This window comes from Plectrocnemia conspersa, unplaced genomic scaffold (assembly GCF_051122295.1).
Source record: "Plectrocnemia conspersa isolate PC_06_02 unplaced genomic scaffold, ASM5112229v1 ptg000014l, whole genome shotgun sequence".
NCBI classification, from domain to species: domain Eukaryota; kingdom Metazoa; phylum Arthropoda; class Insecta; order Trichoptera; family Polycentropodidae; genus Plectrocnemia; species Plectrocnemia conspersa.
Genome location: NW_028277178.1, coordinates 27,418,162 through 27,437,497, shown reverse-complemented (window position 1 = coordinate 27,437,497; position 19,336 = coordinate 27,418,162). Strand labels below are relative to the sequence as shown.

At 28.2% G+C, this 19,336-nt stretch overlaps 1 protein-coding gene across 1 annotated transcript in view; it reads left to right on the top strand.

Moving 5' to 3' along the window:
* Positions 1-7,364: 7,364 nt before the first annotated feature.
* Positions 7,365-19,336, top strand: part of L (zinc finger protein Lobe) — a 39,979-nt gene continuing 28,007 nt past the window's right edge. Inside the window, exons 1-2 of the mRNA XM_088203801.1 lie at positions 7,365-7,567; positions 15,408-15,598. Coding sequence (XP_088059927.1) covers positions 7,465-7,567; positions 15,408-15,598 — 294 coding nt within the window. The 5' untranslated portion in view covers positions 7,365-7,464. The remainder of the gene's footprint in view (positions 7,568-15,407; positions 15,599-19,336) is intronic.

Genomic DNA, 19,336 nt, shown 5'->3' with positions numbered 1-19,336 from the left:
TTGCTCTCTCTCTTATTAATCAAAATTCGGTTTTAATGTGCTTCGTTTGATTCTTACGTATTATAAGCAGTATTAATATTATAAAAAGTCTAATTATGAATGCTACATAACTGAGCGTTCTCACTGCAATGACTCCGACACGATATTATTGCCTTTGCCGTGGATTTTTTACTTCTGAGAAGGAATAATTACTTTTTGCGCTCTCATATTGATGTGTATTTTAAACCATTGAAGTTTACAATAAAAATGTATGTCATTTAATGAATTTTAATGAAATTTAAATATTATAAAAATGACCACTGACTGGTCAACTCTTGCCCCCCCCCCCCTCCCTGGAAAAAGCTAAAAAGACATTCCTGCTTTGCCGCTTCTTAGATTATATCCTAGTATCTTCTTAGCGTTTATATCTTTTTGTATTATGTATTTTATTATTTATTTTAACCCTTTAAACGCCAGCGATTTTTTGTATGTGTTATTTCTCGTCACGCGTCAGTATCTCTTTCTAAAAAATTAATATAACATATTTAGTTTACTGATAAATTACGCTATACCCTATTTGCGTTAACACAGTCAGTTCAAGAGCTATCCCTTATTATTCATAATTGAAAAAAATATGACAAGTTTTGGTTTACTATTAGTTCTAAAGCACAAAATACGGATATACGTTCGATATAATTATTATTACTCCTGTTTATATTTTGAGCAAATTTATAGAAATTAAAATCATTACTATATCCGTGAACGTGTATCTCTATTCGTATCACCATCTCTCTCGCAATTAGGAATAATGTCTAACTGACTGTGTTAACGCAAATATAATTTTATTTTATAGTGAATTTTATATTAACTTTTAATCTTGTAAAAAATTGTAAATAATTCGTTTACTTGTTTAAAAAATAAATTGCACAAAAAAAATAATCAAGTAATTCACCGGTGAGTCACTGGCGTTAAGAATTTTTGAAATTGTCTTTTATCTGAATTTCTAATTAAAAAAAATCACTATTCTGATCAATTTCACAATGAAATGATTAAATGTTTTAAAGATGGTATCGTCAAAAGAAAAGTTTTAATATTAGAATTATTTTTTCTTAAGAAATATATATTGAATTTATTTACTACTTTAAATATTATTTACAAGATATTCAAATGAAAAAAGTATAGTACCTTACAATATTTTTCGTGAATATATTAAATATTATGTTTATATATTTTTTCTCTTTATAAAATGTATTATAGTAGGTATTTAAATGATTTGTTAAACAAATATATTCACCCTTTATTATATTTTTAGGAGATCACATTACACAGTGACTGTAAAATAGTAATTTAAAAATTGTTTTCATAGAGAAAGTGTAATTGTACAGTATTGATAATGTAAAAAAAGTATTAGGTGAATTTTTAGTTTAGGTATTTTTTATAGTATCTTAAAAAAAATTTGTATTTTTAAAATGTTAATAAAAAATTAATATAAACGGTTAATGTGACTGTGCGGTATAAAAATAATAAAATTACAAACCTTTGCGAATTTCTTAATTTTAAATTTTATGCAAATAAAGTGTAAACTTATTCAAGATACTTTGAGAATCGCGAGCAAAAAGCATAAACAAGGTGTCTGTCCAAACAAGACATGTACGAAAAAACTGTGAAATCGCAATTTTCGGTTACCGTTGTGTTTTTTCTCACTTTTTCTGTAGTCAAGAATTCTTCGCACTTACCGGCGAAGCGTTTCACAAAAGTTTGGTGGGAAACTCTTCTGGTAAATTTCACGCTTCTTTCGAATTCGACATATGCGATGGCGATTTCTTCTGAGACAATCCGAGCAATCATTTCCACCGTGTACCTAATCGCCCTAAACACTCCGCTCTTTTATACTCCGATTTCGGATCAACTATTGTCATTTGAGCTTTGATCTTCTCCCACGCTCCGACGACGAGATTTCGCCGAACAATGTCTCCACGGTCAGTTGCGCGGAAAACTACTTCCAAAAGTAAAATAAAATCGACGGAAAATCGGAGATCAGCATCGCGAATTATCCGATTGCGGAATTCAAGTTTTGAAACTATATCGGTCAAAGTGTAAACACCGTTCGATGTCGAGGGCTTGGCTAAGTTTCCGAAATGCGGTTTTGTTGACAAAGTTCGATTCGGCATTCCTGCTGGTTTCGGGCTCTGTTCCATAATGCGATATTCCCAAATATCTCAAATTCGGAGCATTCCTCACCTAGTAGATTCGGGATGGGATCGCGTTCTTAGGCGACCGACGCCAAGTACCCTTACTTATTTAACTTTACATATTATGAATATTTGATGCCCAAGAATTAGGTTGTTTCGTAGTAGTCGATCTAAATATCTAATATGTACATACGTGCGTACAAAATTTATTGGACATCTAAATTTATAAAATCTTACATATGTTTAAGTAAAAACTATACAGATTTACGTTTTCCAACATTGAAACTCACGATATTTTCACGTATATATAAAATACGGTATAAGTCCGTGAGACCGTCTCGGCCAATAGGAATCCCCGAGGTCCGCCCATCGACCAATGGGCGCCTCGTTCTCCCACTATTGCCATCCTTCTCTTGCGCATTGGTTTGATGAGGGGAAAAACCACCCACACTGTATACGTACATATATTTTCTTACATCAGATTCCTGTGTGGAAATCCTCGAATTACGCCAAATATAACATTTGATCTTTAGGTGAAATACAGTAACTCTTTATCATAGTATTCAACCAGACAATTGATAAGTACTGACATTAGATTAAATAACAATAAATATTGAGTTTAACAAATCGATTCTTATAAGACAAAAAACTCTAGGTAATCTCATTGTTCATTACAGCAAATTCTTACAAGCTTCATTTATTATTTATTTAAACAAATAAAATAATAAATATGTTTCTCAAATGAAGTTTCATGAGAGGAAGTCCATTTGGAAAATCATGACATCGATGATGAATTATTAAAAAAAAAAATCTGAAAAACGATGAAGGATGAAGAATTACACGAGAACCGCTATTTTGTACAAAATATTAGTATTAGGAAACCGTTGACCCTGGTATATTTTATGTGATAAAAATATATATGTACAGTGAATGTATATTACCAGTGAAAATATATTTTATCTGACAGGAACTTGTGAAATTATATGATGCTTTAAACTGTCATTTGACAGGTGTAAAAAGTGACGTAAGCAGTATTTAAATGATAGTTGTGAACGCCAATTGTTAAATCTAGTAAACCACCAGCGAATTTCGTTTCAAAAAATAGTTGTAGGGTGATTCACTACCTGGTTAGGCCATAGTGTTGCAGTGATTAAATATAGTTTTACTGCCTTATTTCTTGATTATGTTTATACAAGTAAAAATATAGCTTTACTGAAAAAAACAGATTAACTGTAACACTTACCAAACGTGCATTTGCTGATAAAACCCAAACCTAACTTACATAAATTAACTAATGACGATGAAGAACTTGACCTAATGAATATTTATAAACTTTTTTTTTGGTTTGGGTTTGAACATCAGAGTAGCATATATTTTACTAGCGCCTATATGTTAAATCATATTCATACTAGTGAAAATTTAACGTATCAAAAAAAATCACTGTAACATATCTAACAAAATAAATAAAATCTTGATATAAATAAGTTTTTTAAACTTCTACAAAAAAGGGTGAAATGTTTTGAAACTTTCATACAATTTCATGAACATGAATAAGTCTCTTTATATATTTTTGTAACACCAAAAAAACAAATACCTGTGTTTTTCAATGCTTTAAAAATTAACCCACGTTTAATTTTTTTTATTTTATAATATAAATTTCCTTTTGAAGAGATTTTTCTGTAAAAAAATGCTACATTCACGGATCATAATGCCAGGTAATATAAACTATTTATTTCGTTGTAACATTCACGTATTCGTTATAGTGGGTATAGATGATAGTCTTTAAAAACATAGAAAAAGCTACTTTATGATGAATAATCAGAATTTTAATTATATAATAATACTGATTTATGTAATATTCAAACACATTTCTGGTATTAGTCATTGATTTATAACATTTATTAATTTTATTTTTTACAACATCCATTGCTTATAAGCGGTGTTTTTCAGTCGAATGTGCTGTTAGCTTTTAGTGGATTGTTATTTATTTTATACATATATTATATGATATTTTCTATGAGCTGAAATACTAGAAAATATCATATAATATGATTTGAATTAAGCATCACGATATTATTCCGTGAGATTAGGAAAATTTAGGAAACAGTCGGAAAAAATTGTATATAATACTCACTAATTCCGATCTCGTTGACATGATAAAAATTTAAAAATATAGTTTAGAACCCACATATGATTAAAATCCAATTTCTTTGAGTATTAGTCATCGAATATAATACTGATTTATTGTGCTAGTTTATGGTTTGAATACTAAAAATATTGTATTGTCGCCGCTTTTTATAACATGTAAAATGCGTAAATTTTGCGGCTGACTTTTATGCGATATCCTTTCTTGAATTAATACTTTATTTGCAAGTAAGTTAATTATATTTTCTTACAAACATCACAAGAGTATGGACAGTTGCTTCAGTGTCCTTAAAACACACTTACTATAAAATATGCACATATATATAAATCACAAGAAATTGTAATTTCGACTGTTTTAAGCTAAATTTTGAATTATTGATTTTTATTTTTGCGCTTTAAATATATGCTTTAAAGAAAGATTTATATTTTAAAAAGCTGGGACGCGTAGTGAGTATTTTTTTTTTAACAATTATACCCTTACATAAAAATCCTATACAATAAAATTGTAGCAAATAATTCAGTTAAAAATAGACTTGAAATGAAATATAGACTTTTACATTTACATTGTCTTATATATAGCGACATTTACTCTTTAGTTCTAATCAAAATTCTGCAGAAAGTCGTATTTTTTAACCCGTATTATTAAGTATTTTAGTCGTATTTTAGTTTCCGAGCCTTTTTCGTATATTTTACATTATATTCAAAAATATTTAAAAAAAAATCTTATTTGATAACAAAGCAAATACCATATGCCTATTAAAATATATATGATTCTTTCTTTATTGCTAAGCTTATACTTTAGTTTATTATATACGATTGAATTAATAAATACTTGAGAATTTTGCAAAAAACTAAAATTTTCTTTAAAGATATTGAATAAAGATGTAGTAGCTCTTCGTCGTCTTTATATTATAAATTGTTTAATATAATCAACAAGCAGATTAAATTTTGACCTAAATTGCTGACATATATGACCAATTATTTATTTGTCTATTTATGCATGTTTCGTGTTTCAAACAATAATAAATAATAATAATATTTAAATAATCCTCCTTACATTCGAATACTTCTAAAAATACTTTATACACTGATCATTTATTGTTGTCCACAAACACTAATAAAAATCAAGAAGACGACTGTGTTTACAAACTTTTTTGTCCCATTTATTTTTTCATTTCATATTGTCGAAAAAAAATATTTTTGTAAATACGGGTGCCAAATCTATCTTATTTTGAAACAATAAGTCTAGAAAATCATCACCTTTGATCGACCGTTTCTGGATGTCTCCTATTTTCTTATACCAGAAGCCAGAACACTACTCGCCAATTTATTCCAATGAAATATATTCCTATATTACACATTATTTTTTGTCAGTTACGATTTTACGATTGTAGTGCGTAGAAACATGTAAATCTGTCTGTTTAAAATGTCACATATTTTTTCTGAAAACATTATTGTGATTTTTTTATATATTCTTATTTTAACTATTGCACATTTAATATTTATTTTAGAGTATCTTAATAACTTTTATTTTCAATATTATATATTTCTACTCATGCTAAGAGTAACGTAAATTTATTTTTACCTATATATGTTTATGTAAATATTATAAATAGAATACGTAAATACTCCATATTCTTTTTTACATTGATATCCTACGCCGATTATTTTATTCTCTGCTTCTACTTTTAAACAATATGTGAATCGTCATTTTTGTAGTTCTAAGCCATGAAAATATCATTTTAAGCAAATAAAATGTACAGATTTGAGAAAAAATTTTTTTCGCTATTTCCGTAATTTCATTTTGTAATACCGGTAATACCGAAGGTCGATTTTTGCCCCAATACCTATATAACCGGTATCAGTATTACCGATAATTTGATGCATTATTATTATAAAAATATTATTTAAAAAACTGCGCTATATATCTTTATAATTTTAAATTTAATATAATTTATTTGCAGTAGGTATTTTTTGATATTTTGAATATATTTCCCTCAAATTTTGGCTACTTATATACAAATAATCCATTTGTATTTTTTGTGAATACTTTTCGTATATTTCTTAATAAATATTGACATATTTATTTTTAAAATAAAAATTTAAAACATACGTCAACCGATTAACCGGTTTTTGATTTATAAGAAAAAACGAAAACCGGTTTTTTGGAAGCCCTATGACGCCCTGTGGATCGTGGATCGATTTTTTGTGCATGGTTGTTTAGTTATCTACTGAAGAAAAACGTTTACGACTTTCTTAATCTATAATCAGGCCTGCTGAGAGGGGAGGGGGAGAGGGGATAAATTCCCGGGAGCCGTTCTACTTAAGATGCCTGATTTTAATGCTCTTCTATTGGGCAAAGTTGGTTTCGATGTGCTTTATTATTGTTATAAAAACGCTTGATAATCGAGCGTTTTCACCGCGATGGCATCATTTTATTGCTTTTATTGCTTTTGACCTGGACTATATGACAACACTGAGCAGCAAAGAAAGCACGACTTATTATCAGGCAAATATTATGAGTAGATATTTTTAATGCGTAATTAAAATGTTTTGGATAAAATATGATTTCAGAAACTATATCGTAACTGTGGCTTATTTTTATATTTATTTGTAGCATAGAAAGAGTTAACTTGTATACCTATTATTATTTATTCAAGAAATTATATTACGATGTTAAATAATATGCCATTTTTGTCATTAGGCACGGAATCATTGTTTTCCCAGGGCATGAGTTCGCTTTCGGCGGCCCTGTCTGCAAGCATGATTTTTGGGACCTCCATTCCACTACACGTTTCATTGTTAATTTACGAGAAAATTATATTACTATGAAATATTTCAATAGGGACTCTTTTACAACCCTAATAAGTCCTACCCTCTCTCGTTTCTTAGCCGAAACGCCGTCTAGTGTCCCACATAAGACAACAGCGAGGGTCACCCCTCGTCCCACCTGAACTGCTCTGACCGCCGGTAATGAGCCACAGGCGCCGTGGTGGGGGGCATGGGCGGCGCTGGGGGCCCCACGGGTCCCGCGGGGACCTCAGTGCACGCGCGGCTCTCTGCCCGCGAGCTCGCGTGTCCCTTCGCCCCGTTTGTTTTGCCCTCACGGATATGTGACAGAGAGTGCGCGCCGCGTATTCACCATAATATGATCATGCTGTTCAAAGGCAACAGTAGCCGTTTGGAGCATCTGATTGAGAAGATACAAGCCAACAAGGAGAACCACGAGGTTTCATCGGACGATATAAAAGGTTCATTTATTGTTTTAAATTAAATAAAAATACTTTCAATTAACTTGACATTTCCCATGAAAAAATATAACCCTAATTAGGTACATCTATGCTTTTAAAAAATCCCAAAAACATTTGATATATAATATTTGTTTAATTTTTATTAGAAGCGTTAATTCATATTTTATTAAAATAAAAAATCAATTAATTCGGGTCAGACAGTTTTATTTATTAAAATAAAATAAAACAGCTTAAGAAGCTATTAACGCATATAAAGGATCTATTAAATTTTAACTGCTTATTTAAATATTTGTTAGTGTTGAAGTTATTAAGCTCAATTATCTGCAAAGATCTTAACCAAATCTATGTTACTAATATGTCATTATCTTTCTTCTAATAATTTAAAATATTCATAAGTGATTATACATTCCCAGTTAAATTATGTTATATCTGTAAATGTAAATACAATATTTTGCAATTATGATGATATAGTAAAATGTAATAATTTATATTTGTACTTACAAATGTTAGTTTATGTTATACTTTTCCATTATAAAGTGTACACAACATAGACATAATATAAATATGAAAGCTTTTAGTGAAGCTCAAAGAGATACGCCCATAGCTTCACCCGCCCACCGCCGAGCCCGCCCATTGGGCTCTAACGCCCATGCCCCCCACTCCTTTCGCCCTAAGGTGCAAACACTACTTACAAATACATTTCAACAACAAAACCGCAGTTTGGGAAACTCTTTGATTCTGTTCGACAAAAGTAAAAAAACGGTACGTATCGATTTGGGTTGGAAAGTTTTGCATGAAAAGTACGAAGCCCTCAGGCAAATGGGCAACTTTTACTGTGGGCGAGATGCGAAAATGTGGTAAATGGGGTTGAATTGTACGTAGGATGGAATGGTAGATCGATTACTTTTACAAAGTAACGATTAAAGTTTATTGTAATAAAATTATAAAACGGATTCTTTATGATCTTTCAAATATTTTATATTTGAGCATTCAATTTATTTTTTTATATTACCAAAACTATACAAGCAAACTAATTTTTGACCTCATGCTATCATTTTAATTGTGGATACGTGGGCGTTGAATTCCCATTGCTTGACCTTAATTCTATGTTTCCTGTTCAACCATCGGGGTTACTGTCTTCTACAAATCTCGCACGAAGCAATTATCTAATTATAGTTCCTCCTAAAGTATATTTTTTTAATTTTTCAATATAAAATAACGCTATTTTTGTAATAAAAATTAAGGCTATCTTCTGTACAACACATGATATTTCAATATTTCAAGCGTCTATTTGCAATTTCAAAACAACTAAAATTAAAACATTAGATAAAAAAAGCCAAAATTATATAACAAATAAAATTCTTTAAGATTTAAAAAAAACGTTCAACTGAAATAATTATATTTTTTTATCCTATATTTTTATTTTTTAATATGTTTTATATATAAATCTAAATTTTAATGATGAAAAATTAATTTACTTATTCCTATAAATTATAAAAAGTGGTTTGAGTAATATTGTAAAGTGAGCAAGTACAAAAAATTTGTTAATTCTAATTTTTATTATTATATAGTTGTTTTAGATTAAATGTCCAGTAATTAATTTGTATAATAAAACGATATATTTTTTAATCAACAATTTTAATATTTAAAATATACTCCATTTACAAAAATGGTCCTTTACGTACGAGTTAACATTGAATGAATTCCTCTTTCACAAGAATCTTTATTTTTAAAGGTTGTTAAATCGTTGAAGGCTTTTATAATATCACTCTAATGATTGAATTTTGTATTTTGAAAATACGAGTCTATATGATTAAAAGGTGATAATCTATAAGGTAAAGGTCAGTGAAATATGAAGGATGAGTCAAAGTTTTTAATCCTCATTCGATTATTATTCTTAGTAGTAATTAGCATATGATGTCTCGCATTATAATGTGGCAAGTATTTTTTATCAACTGTTAAAGTCTCGCATGCTTTAAAAAAATAATTCATAAATAATAAAATATGGTGAGAATATATTCGGGTGCAAATTTGGTTTTTAAGCATGTTTTGAAACTATTTTACTATTACAATTATCCTGACTTTTCTTGGTTAATCTAGAGAATTCATTTCTCATCAGAGATAATGATTTTTTTCAATAATGGTTTCTTAATATTTTTGAGAATTAATAAAAAGTAGACTTTTTCCTTTCTTTTTTCTTTCAGCGCCAATTAGTTTATTTTTATGCATTTCATATGGTATCCAAATGTCCCAAAAAAATTGCAGGAGACTCCTCTATGTCTGCTTCGAGTATCTAAACAGTTTTTCTTATAAATTATTTTCAAAAAAGTTTGTCAATCTTTTTTATCTAAATTTATCTAATCAACGCGATAGAATCTCTGACTAACAGTACCTTCATCAAATCCAATATTGATATATTTCGTGAGCTGCGTTGCTTTGTATTTTAGTTTAAGCTCATACGCAAAAATATATGTAAATATTTAGTCGACATCATAATGCATAAAAGACTAACAAATAAAAAAAAAAGTTCAACTAAAAAAAAATAATACAGTAAAAAACATAACAACCACTTTGAAAAATACATAAAAAGGTTATTTTTGCAAATGTCTTGTTTTAATTATATGTTTCAAATATCATAATAGTGGCAAAAAATACTAAACTGTTTTAATTGTTTTTATTCAAAGGATGTTTTAAACATACATATGGGATAAATTATTAAATTTTGTATTGAAATATGCATTACAAATAACAGTACCAAAAAATAATAAACAGCTTAATAATCATATAAAAAACTCATTGTTATGTACATTTTTTATTGTTACTACGTTTGTAAAATTAATTGTATTTACTTTTTTACAATAATTTAAATCATTCTTAGGTGAGATAATTTAGCAAAATAGTAAATAATTAATATCAGTCAGATACATAATATTTATATGAAATATATACATATTTAATATGTACGTTTAATCTCGACTAAGTCTAAAGAACTTATTTTTGCAAACTACTGTTTCTTTAAATGAAACTGCAGTTTAATAAAAGACATTTCAAATAAATAATATATTTATTAAATTTAATCATGAAAGAAATTTCTTATATATTAAAATAAAGGCCTATAATTATTAATGACAAAATACTCTTTCTCTTCACGTGTCGTTAGAATGCCGAGTTTATATATTACATGGTATTATTTTTTTTTAATTATAAAAGTAATTTATTTCTTAAAATACACAAAACTCTCTTTCCCTGTGAAATTCAAGTCAGAAAGGATTGTATAATATTTACAAAAACTTTGAACAGATTCCAAGAATTAAATGACATCTAGCTCTTCATTTCGTCCGTATTCTCGGACATGTGACATAACATCGTAATTAGAGCTGATGAGACGGCGCCAAGTATCCTCCTGAGTGCGTGGAGCGCTTCCTTTATCACGGTCACATCCTGGACGGTGCTAAATTACAACATGATGATAGTGTTGATTAATTCGCACCCACCACGGGCTTTATTAAAGCATTCGTCATCGTTGGTGTTTTTTAATACACTTCTTGACGTCAGTAATGAAACTAGTTATTATGGCTCGCGATGATACGGATGGAATTAAAATGTAGACATCATATTAACGACATTGTAATTTTCCTACCTACTACTGATGATGCTACTGTATAATCAATCAAACACAGGGCCGCAGAGAGCGAACCCCAGCCCTGGAAAAATAATGATTCCGGGCCCCATTGCAAAAATGTTATATATTTTTTAACATCATAATATAATTTCTTGAATAAATAATACACCCTTGCAACATATTTTCTGAAATCATATTTTATGCGAAATATTTTAATTAGGTATTAAAAATTATTAAAAATATTTACTCGTAATAGTGATGATGCTTATTTAAATGTTAAAAAATAGATTTCATTTGAAAAATCACACAAAATTAGGTATAGTAAAGATCACGCATTTTAATAGTATGCTAATATTAATTAGGACTAATCACATGGATCTTTTAATAAATACAAATAAAATAGTATTATTTCTTATAAAAGATATTTTAAAATTGAGAACAACTTTAAGTTTATTATTAAAGGTGAAATAATCTAATATTATGTATGTATATAAAGAGGTAACTAATGAACCACTAGTTGATGCTTAAAAGTTTTGTTAAGCGATATAGTTTGTATTCTTTTTTTAATAAAAAATCGTAGTTGATGAATTCTTCATTTGTATATAACACATATGCTCAAATCTCACATACGATAATCATAAAAAATGCACGACTCCAAAACACTTTTAAAACACATCTCGTCAAATTTGAATATCTCGCAGAGCATACGTGTAAATGGGGTTGGTTAGTGGATGATGGGTGGAAGGATGCTGGAGCAGCGTAATATATACAAGGAGCACCTAATAAATAGCATATAAATGGCTGGATATTTATTATCTGGAGAGCGTATAAAAGAAAACAACACTGGGAGATGTGGCGAAACGTAAACCGCAAATTGTGATTGATGGCATTAAGCGAATAAGGGTGTGGATATATACAATCATTTTTTTTACTCCGCACGTAATAAAGATGATAACGCGTTACGTTTCATCTCATGGGCTTTTTATGTGCTTACGTGGATTTTTAAGTGATTTCGCGAAATGTGTCGTTGAATCCTGTCAACGATGGAAAATTGAAAATAATGCGTTTATTTCGCTGTGTTTCAAATTACATTGCTTTTTTGACCTAATCAGATTGTGTGGTGCTGGAAATTTAATTGGATGTGTCGCTAAATCTAATGGTTAATTGCTTATCAGTTGTGGCGAGGCAGCTGTCTTGCTATCAGCAGATGAAAGATGCATCTTATGAATATGCATCGTTAAGTGTTACTGTTGATATTATCAACAGTAATTATTTTATTATAGGAAAATAGTGATATATGAAATATGTGTTTACAAATAAAATTGTATTATTTTAAGCAAATCGCGAATTAATTTTCTATTTATGAATTTCCCAGGCAGTTACAAAAATAATCTAGTTTTTAATCCAGATATATATATTAAAGATATCATTTAATATCTTATGGCAAATTTATATTGCTCTTCTAATACATAATTTGTAGCTAAAAATTATATTAAAGCAATAAGTGATTATTTAATTTTAAATGAAATTATTAAATATTAAAAAGTCTTTACTATAAATCTAAATATTGGAAGAGCTAGAAATTAAAGTAAGGATACAATACTTATATGATAACTTGTTTCTTAGTCGTTCCAAAATATATTTTTTAATACATTAAATTTGATATTACTATTTTTACCATTAATATATTCATTATTTATTTAGATAATTGTTCATTGAAAGATAATTTAAAATTGCAGAGAAATAATTTAAGCTATAATTAACAAATGGATCAGTTGCATGAAGCACTAATTATGATTTATCCAATATTTGTGAAAAACTAACGTATTGTAAAAATTCTACAGCAGTGATTTATCTTAAAATTTAGATGTTTAAATTTATTCCATCGGTTTAAATTGCAATATTTTTTATCTCATTCTCTCTTGTAATAAAAATATGATTTAGTAATATCTAAATGAAAATATATTAAAATTGTATAAAGTAATTTTGCACCTATCTTTCATCACTATTATTCGATTGCATCGTTTAAGTTTTAGTTTATTTTCTTCAACTAACTATTAAGCATACCCAATTCATAATTCATTACTTCCACTAAATTTATACTTATTTACAATATTTTTCTATACCATATACAGTAAATATTGTAGTATTTGATACCCTGACTATATGATTTTAATCGTCGATTTTTTTACCTATTTAATATAATAATTCTTAAAGCTATGCTATAATTAATATCAGTCATTAATTTATATACTTTTCTTCTCCCATTTTCTGAATAGTTATATTTTATTTATTACGCAATATGACTGTACTCTATTTGCATTAATACAGTCAGTTAGATGGGTAATATACGGATATACGTACGATATTATTACTTTTGTTTGATGAATATAATGAATTTATTTTCTATAAATTTGTTCAAAATATAATTAGGAGCTTTGATAAGTATATCTAACGTATATCTGAATCGTGTTCCTTAGAGCTAATAGTAGTGGCGTAAACCCAAACTTGCCATCTCTTTCTCAATTATGAATAATCATGAAATGGATAGTTCTTGACCAGCGTTTCCCAACCTCACGCTTAATTGTACCATTTCGTAAAAATGACTATTTCGGGAAATTTGTTTTCTATTTGCATTATAAATTTTATAGTGTGACTTTATTTCCCAGAACTCAATTTATTCAAGTTTAAAAAAAATACCAAAGGTTTATTTTTTCTGATAACAATGAGACATTTGAACTTTACATATCACAATTTTTTTTTTAAATAAAAGGTGCCGAAGCTCATTTCTTGTCGAAATTCAAAACCAGGAAATTCAAATAAGTGTTTTTTTAACAACTAATTTTTATTAAAAAAAATTACATAGAATTAAATTAAGTTATTTGTATAAAAAAAAATTAAATGCGCCGCAGGTATTTTTTTTCAAAAATTACCGATATTAATTGAAAATACATTTATATAAAATTAATTAAAGACTATAAGAAATAAGAATTTAAGAGCTTTTTCAGAAAGTTCTTCATATTCTTTATCGATGTTTAACCAAAAATTAAATTGTTGCGTTCGAATTTTACTTGTATAGTTTTGTCACTTGATAAGTCTATTAAATTTTCTTTATCTTTTATTGATAACTATGAAGCTTTTTCTAAATTTTCTGCATATAAGGTGTTTGAAATCCAATTATTATCTTTGTTTTCAAGTTTTGGAAAATACTCCATGAAAGAAGATTTTAATCCTGTTAAATGAACTATTATATGTTCTCGTAAATCTTGAGACAAGCTAACCTTATTTTCAACCAAAAAAGTATGTAGAGTTTCGAATACTTCCTGTTGATTGTTTTCGATACACTGTTTCCAAAAATCTAATTTCTTAATCATACTTTCAATTTTATCATTAACATTAAATATATACATCGAGCGTTTTTGAAAAATTACATTTAGGAAAAATACAATAGTTTAAATGATATTTTTATGACTGATTTTTTTTTTACTTTTTATGTCCGCCATTACTGATTATTTTTCGCGTACCACCGGTGTGACTGTGTTAACGCAAATACAGTATAGTGTTAACATCTCTTAAATATAAAGTAATAAAAAAAAACATATAGCAATGGTGGAAAAAATAGAATAAATAATCATAAGTCGTTACAAAGAAGTAAAAACAATTAACAACTTCTAAGTAAATAACAAGAAACCATACCACACGTATGTACACAAGTGACATATATTTTAAATTATTATTATAGCTTTCAATCAATATATGTCACTATGCACTACCTAGTTCAAAGTACGATATTCATCCGTATATCACTAATTCTGATCTTTCAGACACAATATATTGAATGACAGTAAGGTCCATATTTGATTTAAATCCTGATCTATCAGGTATTTATATTTGATTTATTCTAGTCCATTTTGCTGTATCTAAATTTATATTTAAGTATATGATTTCCAAAATTCTTATGAGAACTAATGTCAGTCATTCGTTCGTTCATTTTCCTCCTCCCATTTCCACACACCGCTCCTTACGATCATCCGTCTTGTGAGAGAATAGAAAAATATACACACAAAATGGAAAAAGGGAGATAATATAGACGGAAGAGAAAAGGGCTAATAGATAAATATCACTTTGCCGTATCATTTCAGCGGTCTTTTGCGAAATGTTGACAAATAGCTTTAGCGCAACCATTACCTCATTGAAATGTTTTTTTTTTCTTGACAGACGCCCTGGGCACTACCCCTGGAAGTTCGTGGAGGTCTTCAACGCCCGAGGGGGGCTCCCGGTCCCCGGCCAGCTCGGCCTCCGAGAGGGATCTCTCGTTCACGCTGGGGGCCACGGAGCACACGCCCTACCAGTGTCAGTTCTGCGACAAGGCCTTCCCGAGGCTGTCCTATCTCAAGAAACATGAGCAGGTGAGTTCTTCGGAATTAATTTATAATAATAATTTCATAAGAAATATTCGTATTTAATGTTGTTAAAATTTTACAAATCGAACCGAAAATTAATGCCATCTATATAAAACTTTTTTTTATAAACCTATGTCTAACAAATTAGTGACTATATTAGTCATTATATTTTAAAATGCCCTTATTTTAAATTTTCAAATCAAATTTTATTATTCCGATCTTTTAGAACCGATATATTCATTAATATAGTAATTTTAAATGAATTAAATCTACACATACTATGTAAACGATTCGATGGTAAAATATGTTATGTATAAGTATTTTCTTAACATATAAGTTATAGTCCTATCGTTTAAGGCACATAGCAAGACATGCATTTATTCACCTCATTTCTCAATTGAGCAGTTAAAAATTACGATTTTATCTTTCAAAATTTTCTTGTATTACCTCACTTCCTTACCACTTTCTCACCACCATCGGAACATTTAAACCGACACCGTCCGATTGCATCTGGAAGCACAATCTGGTCGCGTGAGAAGACCTAATCTGCCTTCGCATCTCTTACCGGCGGCCTCACAAAGGGCTTCTCAAACTGCTCCCTATCGACGCCGCAATTTATTTCACCATTGTCCACAATATTGTGTGAATGAACATAGAACAAACACCGTTACTTTTTTTTCCCATGGTGCGTGCGCCAATGATTCATCCCATCATCGATCGATCGGTCGAGATTCCGTCGGATATAGCTGACCTACGAGAATGTGCCCATTAGTCCGGTTTTAATCGGACTTCGTTGGTGCGACTTGTTTTTTATCCGATAATTGAAAAAACCGGATTGGTGTTCATATACTGGCTTCCGCTATTGATACGTGAAGTTTGCAGAATCTTCTCCATTCATATAACACACATTTGCAAACTAGGCGAGTAGTGAATTATATGGCTTGTTATAAGTACAAGCAATTTGCCTTTTAATTCAGTATATCGTATCATTAACTTATCCATAAAAAGAGTGATTTAAATAGTTTATATGAACTAGTAATATTCACATACGATAAAGCTTATTTTCCATAAGCATCTGTATTCTAATTAAATCTCATTAGTGTTCTTAAATTTTTATCGTGTCTGGGAGATCGGAATTAATGATTATTGTATAATTATAATTCAGATCGCTCATCACATATTAGGTTTACCTAGATTTTCCTCATCTCACGGATGAATATCGTGATGAATAATTAAAATGGAGCTGTTTCGTACATATATGGTATTGAGAATTCTCTAATACTCACAGAGAATGTCCTACATGTATTAAAAAATAAAAATAAATAGTATGTCCTAATTCTTGCAGTGAATAAAATTTAACATATGTTTTTTACAATCATATAATACTCTATACCATATTAACTAAAATATTGTTAATAAATAAAATCATTATAAATTAATTATATATATTTATTACAAATTTCTATTACTGAGATTTTCCATCAAATAATTTGTGGCGGTATACTTTTAGTACAGTAAAAGCTATTGTCCTATATTAATTTGTCAACAAGCGACTCACCAATGAGTTAACGAGCTATTTACAATTTTGTTTTTTTTAATTATTAAAGATTATTGTACTAGCTTTATTTATCAGTAAAGAAAGTATTTCTAATTTATTTTTAGAAAGAGATATAGTGTAAAGAAATAACATGTGACTCACTAAAAAGTCGCTGGCGTTTAAACAGTTAACAACCCATGTAAAAGCTAGTAATATTCACTTACTTTGCAACTCTCTTTTCAGAACATGTGAAGTAATTATTTGATCTGATTCCTGCAGTTTTCTACAATATTATTACAATTTATTTTCTGTTTCCTTTCCAAATGTCTATAACTATATGACAATACTATATACAGAAATTAATCTAGTTAAGAAAAATGCAAATTTCTTAAATAGATTTTTCCATTATCTTTTAATAGATTTCAAAATTCTGAATGTGTTAAAAAAAATTAATAAACCAGGAAAAATTTACATTGAAAGCACATCTTTATTAATTTAAAAATTAATAAAAATATTTAGTTAAAAAAAAACTAAACAAACTGTACTAGTAAAAAATAAATAATATATAGCCAACTATGATAAGTCTAAATCACTTAATCATTTATTTATAGAAATGTCTTTGATATTATTTTGGCTATCGTAGCAAAATGTCTTATTCTTCGATTACAAAGTCATATTAATTATATTATAGCTTTAGATATTTATGATTTCCATAGATTTTTAATTTCTCAATAAAATTAATATTTTACAAAAATAATTGAAATATACTAATTTCTAAATTAGTTTGAAGTAATTATTATTTAATATATCTATACCAGACCTGAATTGATTTATAAGATTATTTACAAACATATCTGTTTTTATTTATACATTTTTTAGTTGTTTTAAGAATACAGTGTAAAATTTATTTTCTTGAGAAATTAAAAACACTAATGAAGGGTGAATGCCAAAAATTAAAAAAAAATATCAAAAAAGCTACAACATTATTAATTTAACTTTTGTATAAAAGTTTTACTATATATATTATTATTTATCTTAAATTATGTAGAAAAACTAAATTCACAAAATTACTTTCTAAAACATTATTTATTGAGGTTAAAATAATGTTTTAGAAAATATTACACATTAGCCATTCGAGAAAGTTTTTTAGTTATAAAATAATTTGCAACCTAGAAAATCGATTTTTTTTAATAGACCTCGGTTTTATTCGTAAGCTTCAGTTACTGTAATTTTATTAGTCATTTTAAATAAATCAAACTCATTACTTAATGACCAATATTTATTATTATCAATATATCTGGATTTATACAAAAAAATATATAATATGCCAGATATATATTATTTTCTACATTAAATTTAATTTATCATCACAGACTCTTTTTGATGGAATAATTATTTTAGCTGATACCAAAGCTTCTATTTTGTTTCTATTGACATTTCTTTTACATGTTTGTGTTTTTTGCAATCAATTTCAATAATAGCCATCTTGTTGTTACAATACTTTTGCTTTTAATTATTTATGTAAAATACTTTGAAGTGTACTCTCTATTATCCAGATGTGGAATATTTGGTTTACAAATTATCCGTAATTAAATTTTTTTATTGTTATTTTTTTTAATTACAATACAAGTAAAACGTTTTAGTGGTTTTGTTAAAGCTGCTAGTAAATTATGCAGCGAATTGCAAAAATATTTGCAATTCGATCAAATCATATTTAGAGCATACATCTAGACCACAAAAAATTTTACTTTTGTTGATTGAAAAAGCAAAAGGGACTAAACCGAAAAATCTTTCTATAGATTATTTGAACAAAAATGCAGCATAGATAGATAAAGAGATATTTAAAAAGGTTTAACACCTAATTCCTGAAGTATTTTAATAAATGATGAACCCTTCACATACGCATATTAAAAATAAACGACTATTGTTTGTTGCAATGTTTTTACGCCTAATTAATTTTATTTATTTATTTAGCTTATTATATCTAATTTTATACATTCATATAATATATAGCATAAACAGAAAAAAAACTTAATATTATAATTTATTTCTTAATTCACGAAGGTATTTTTTTATTCCATTTCGTAAAACCGTTACAGTTTTATTTTTGCGAATTGTCCTAGGAATATTATTATACAAATTCACACCTCCATACAAAACTCCCCTGGCCGTACTCATTTTCATATACCCAACTATCTTTAAATTTT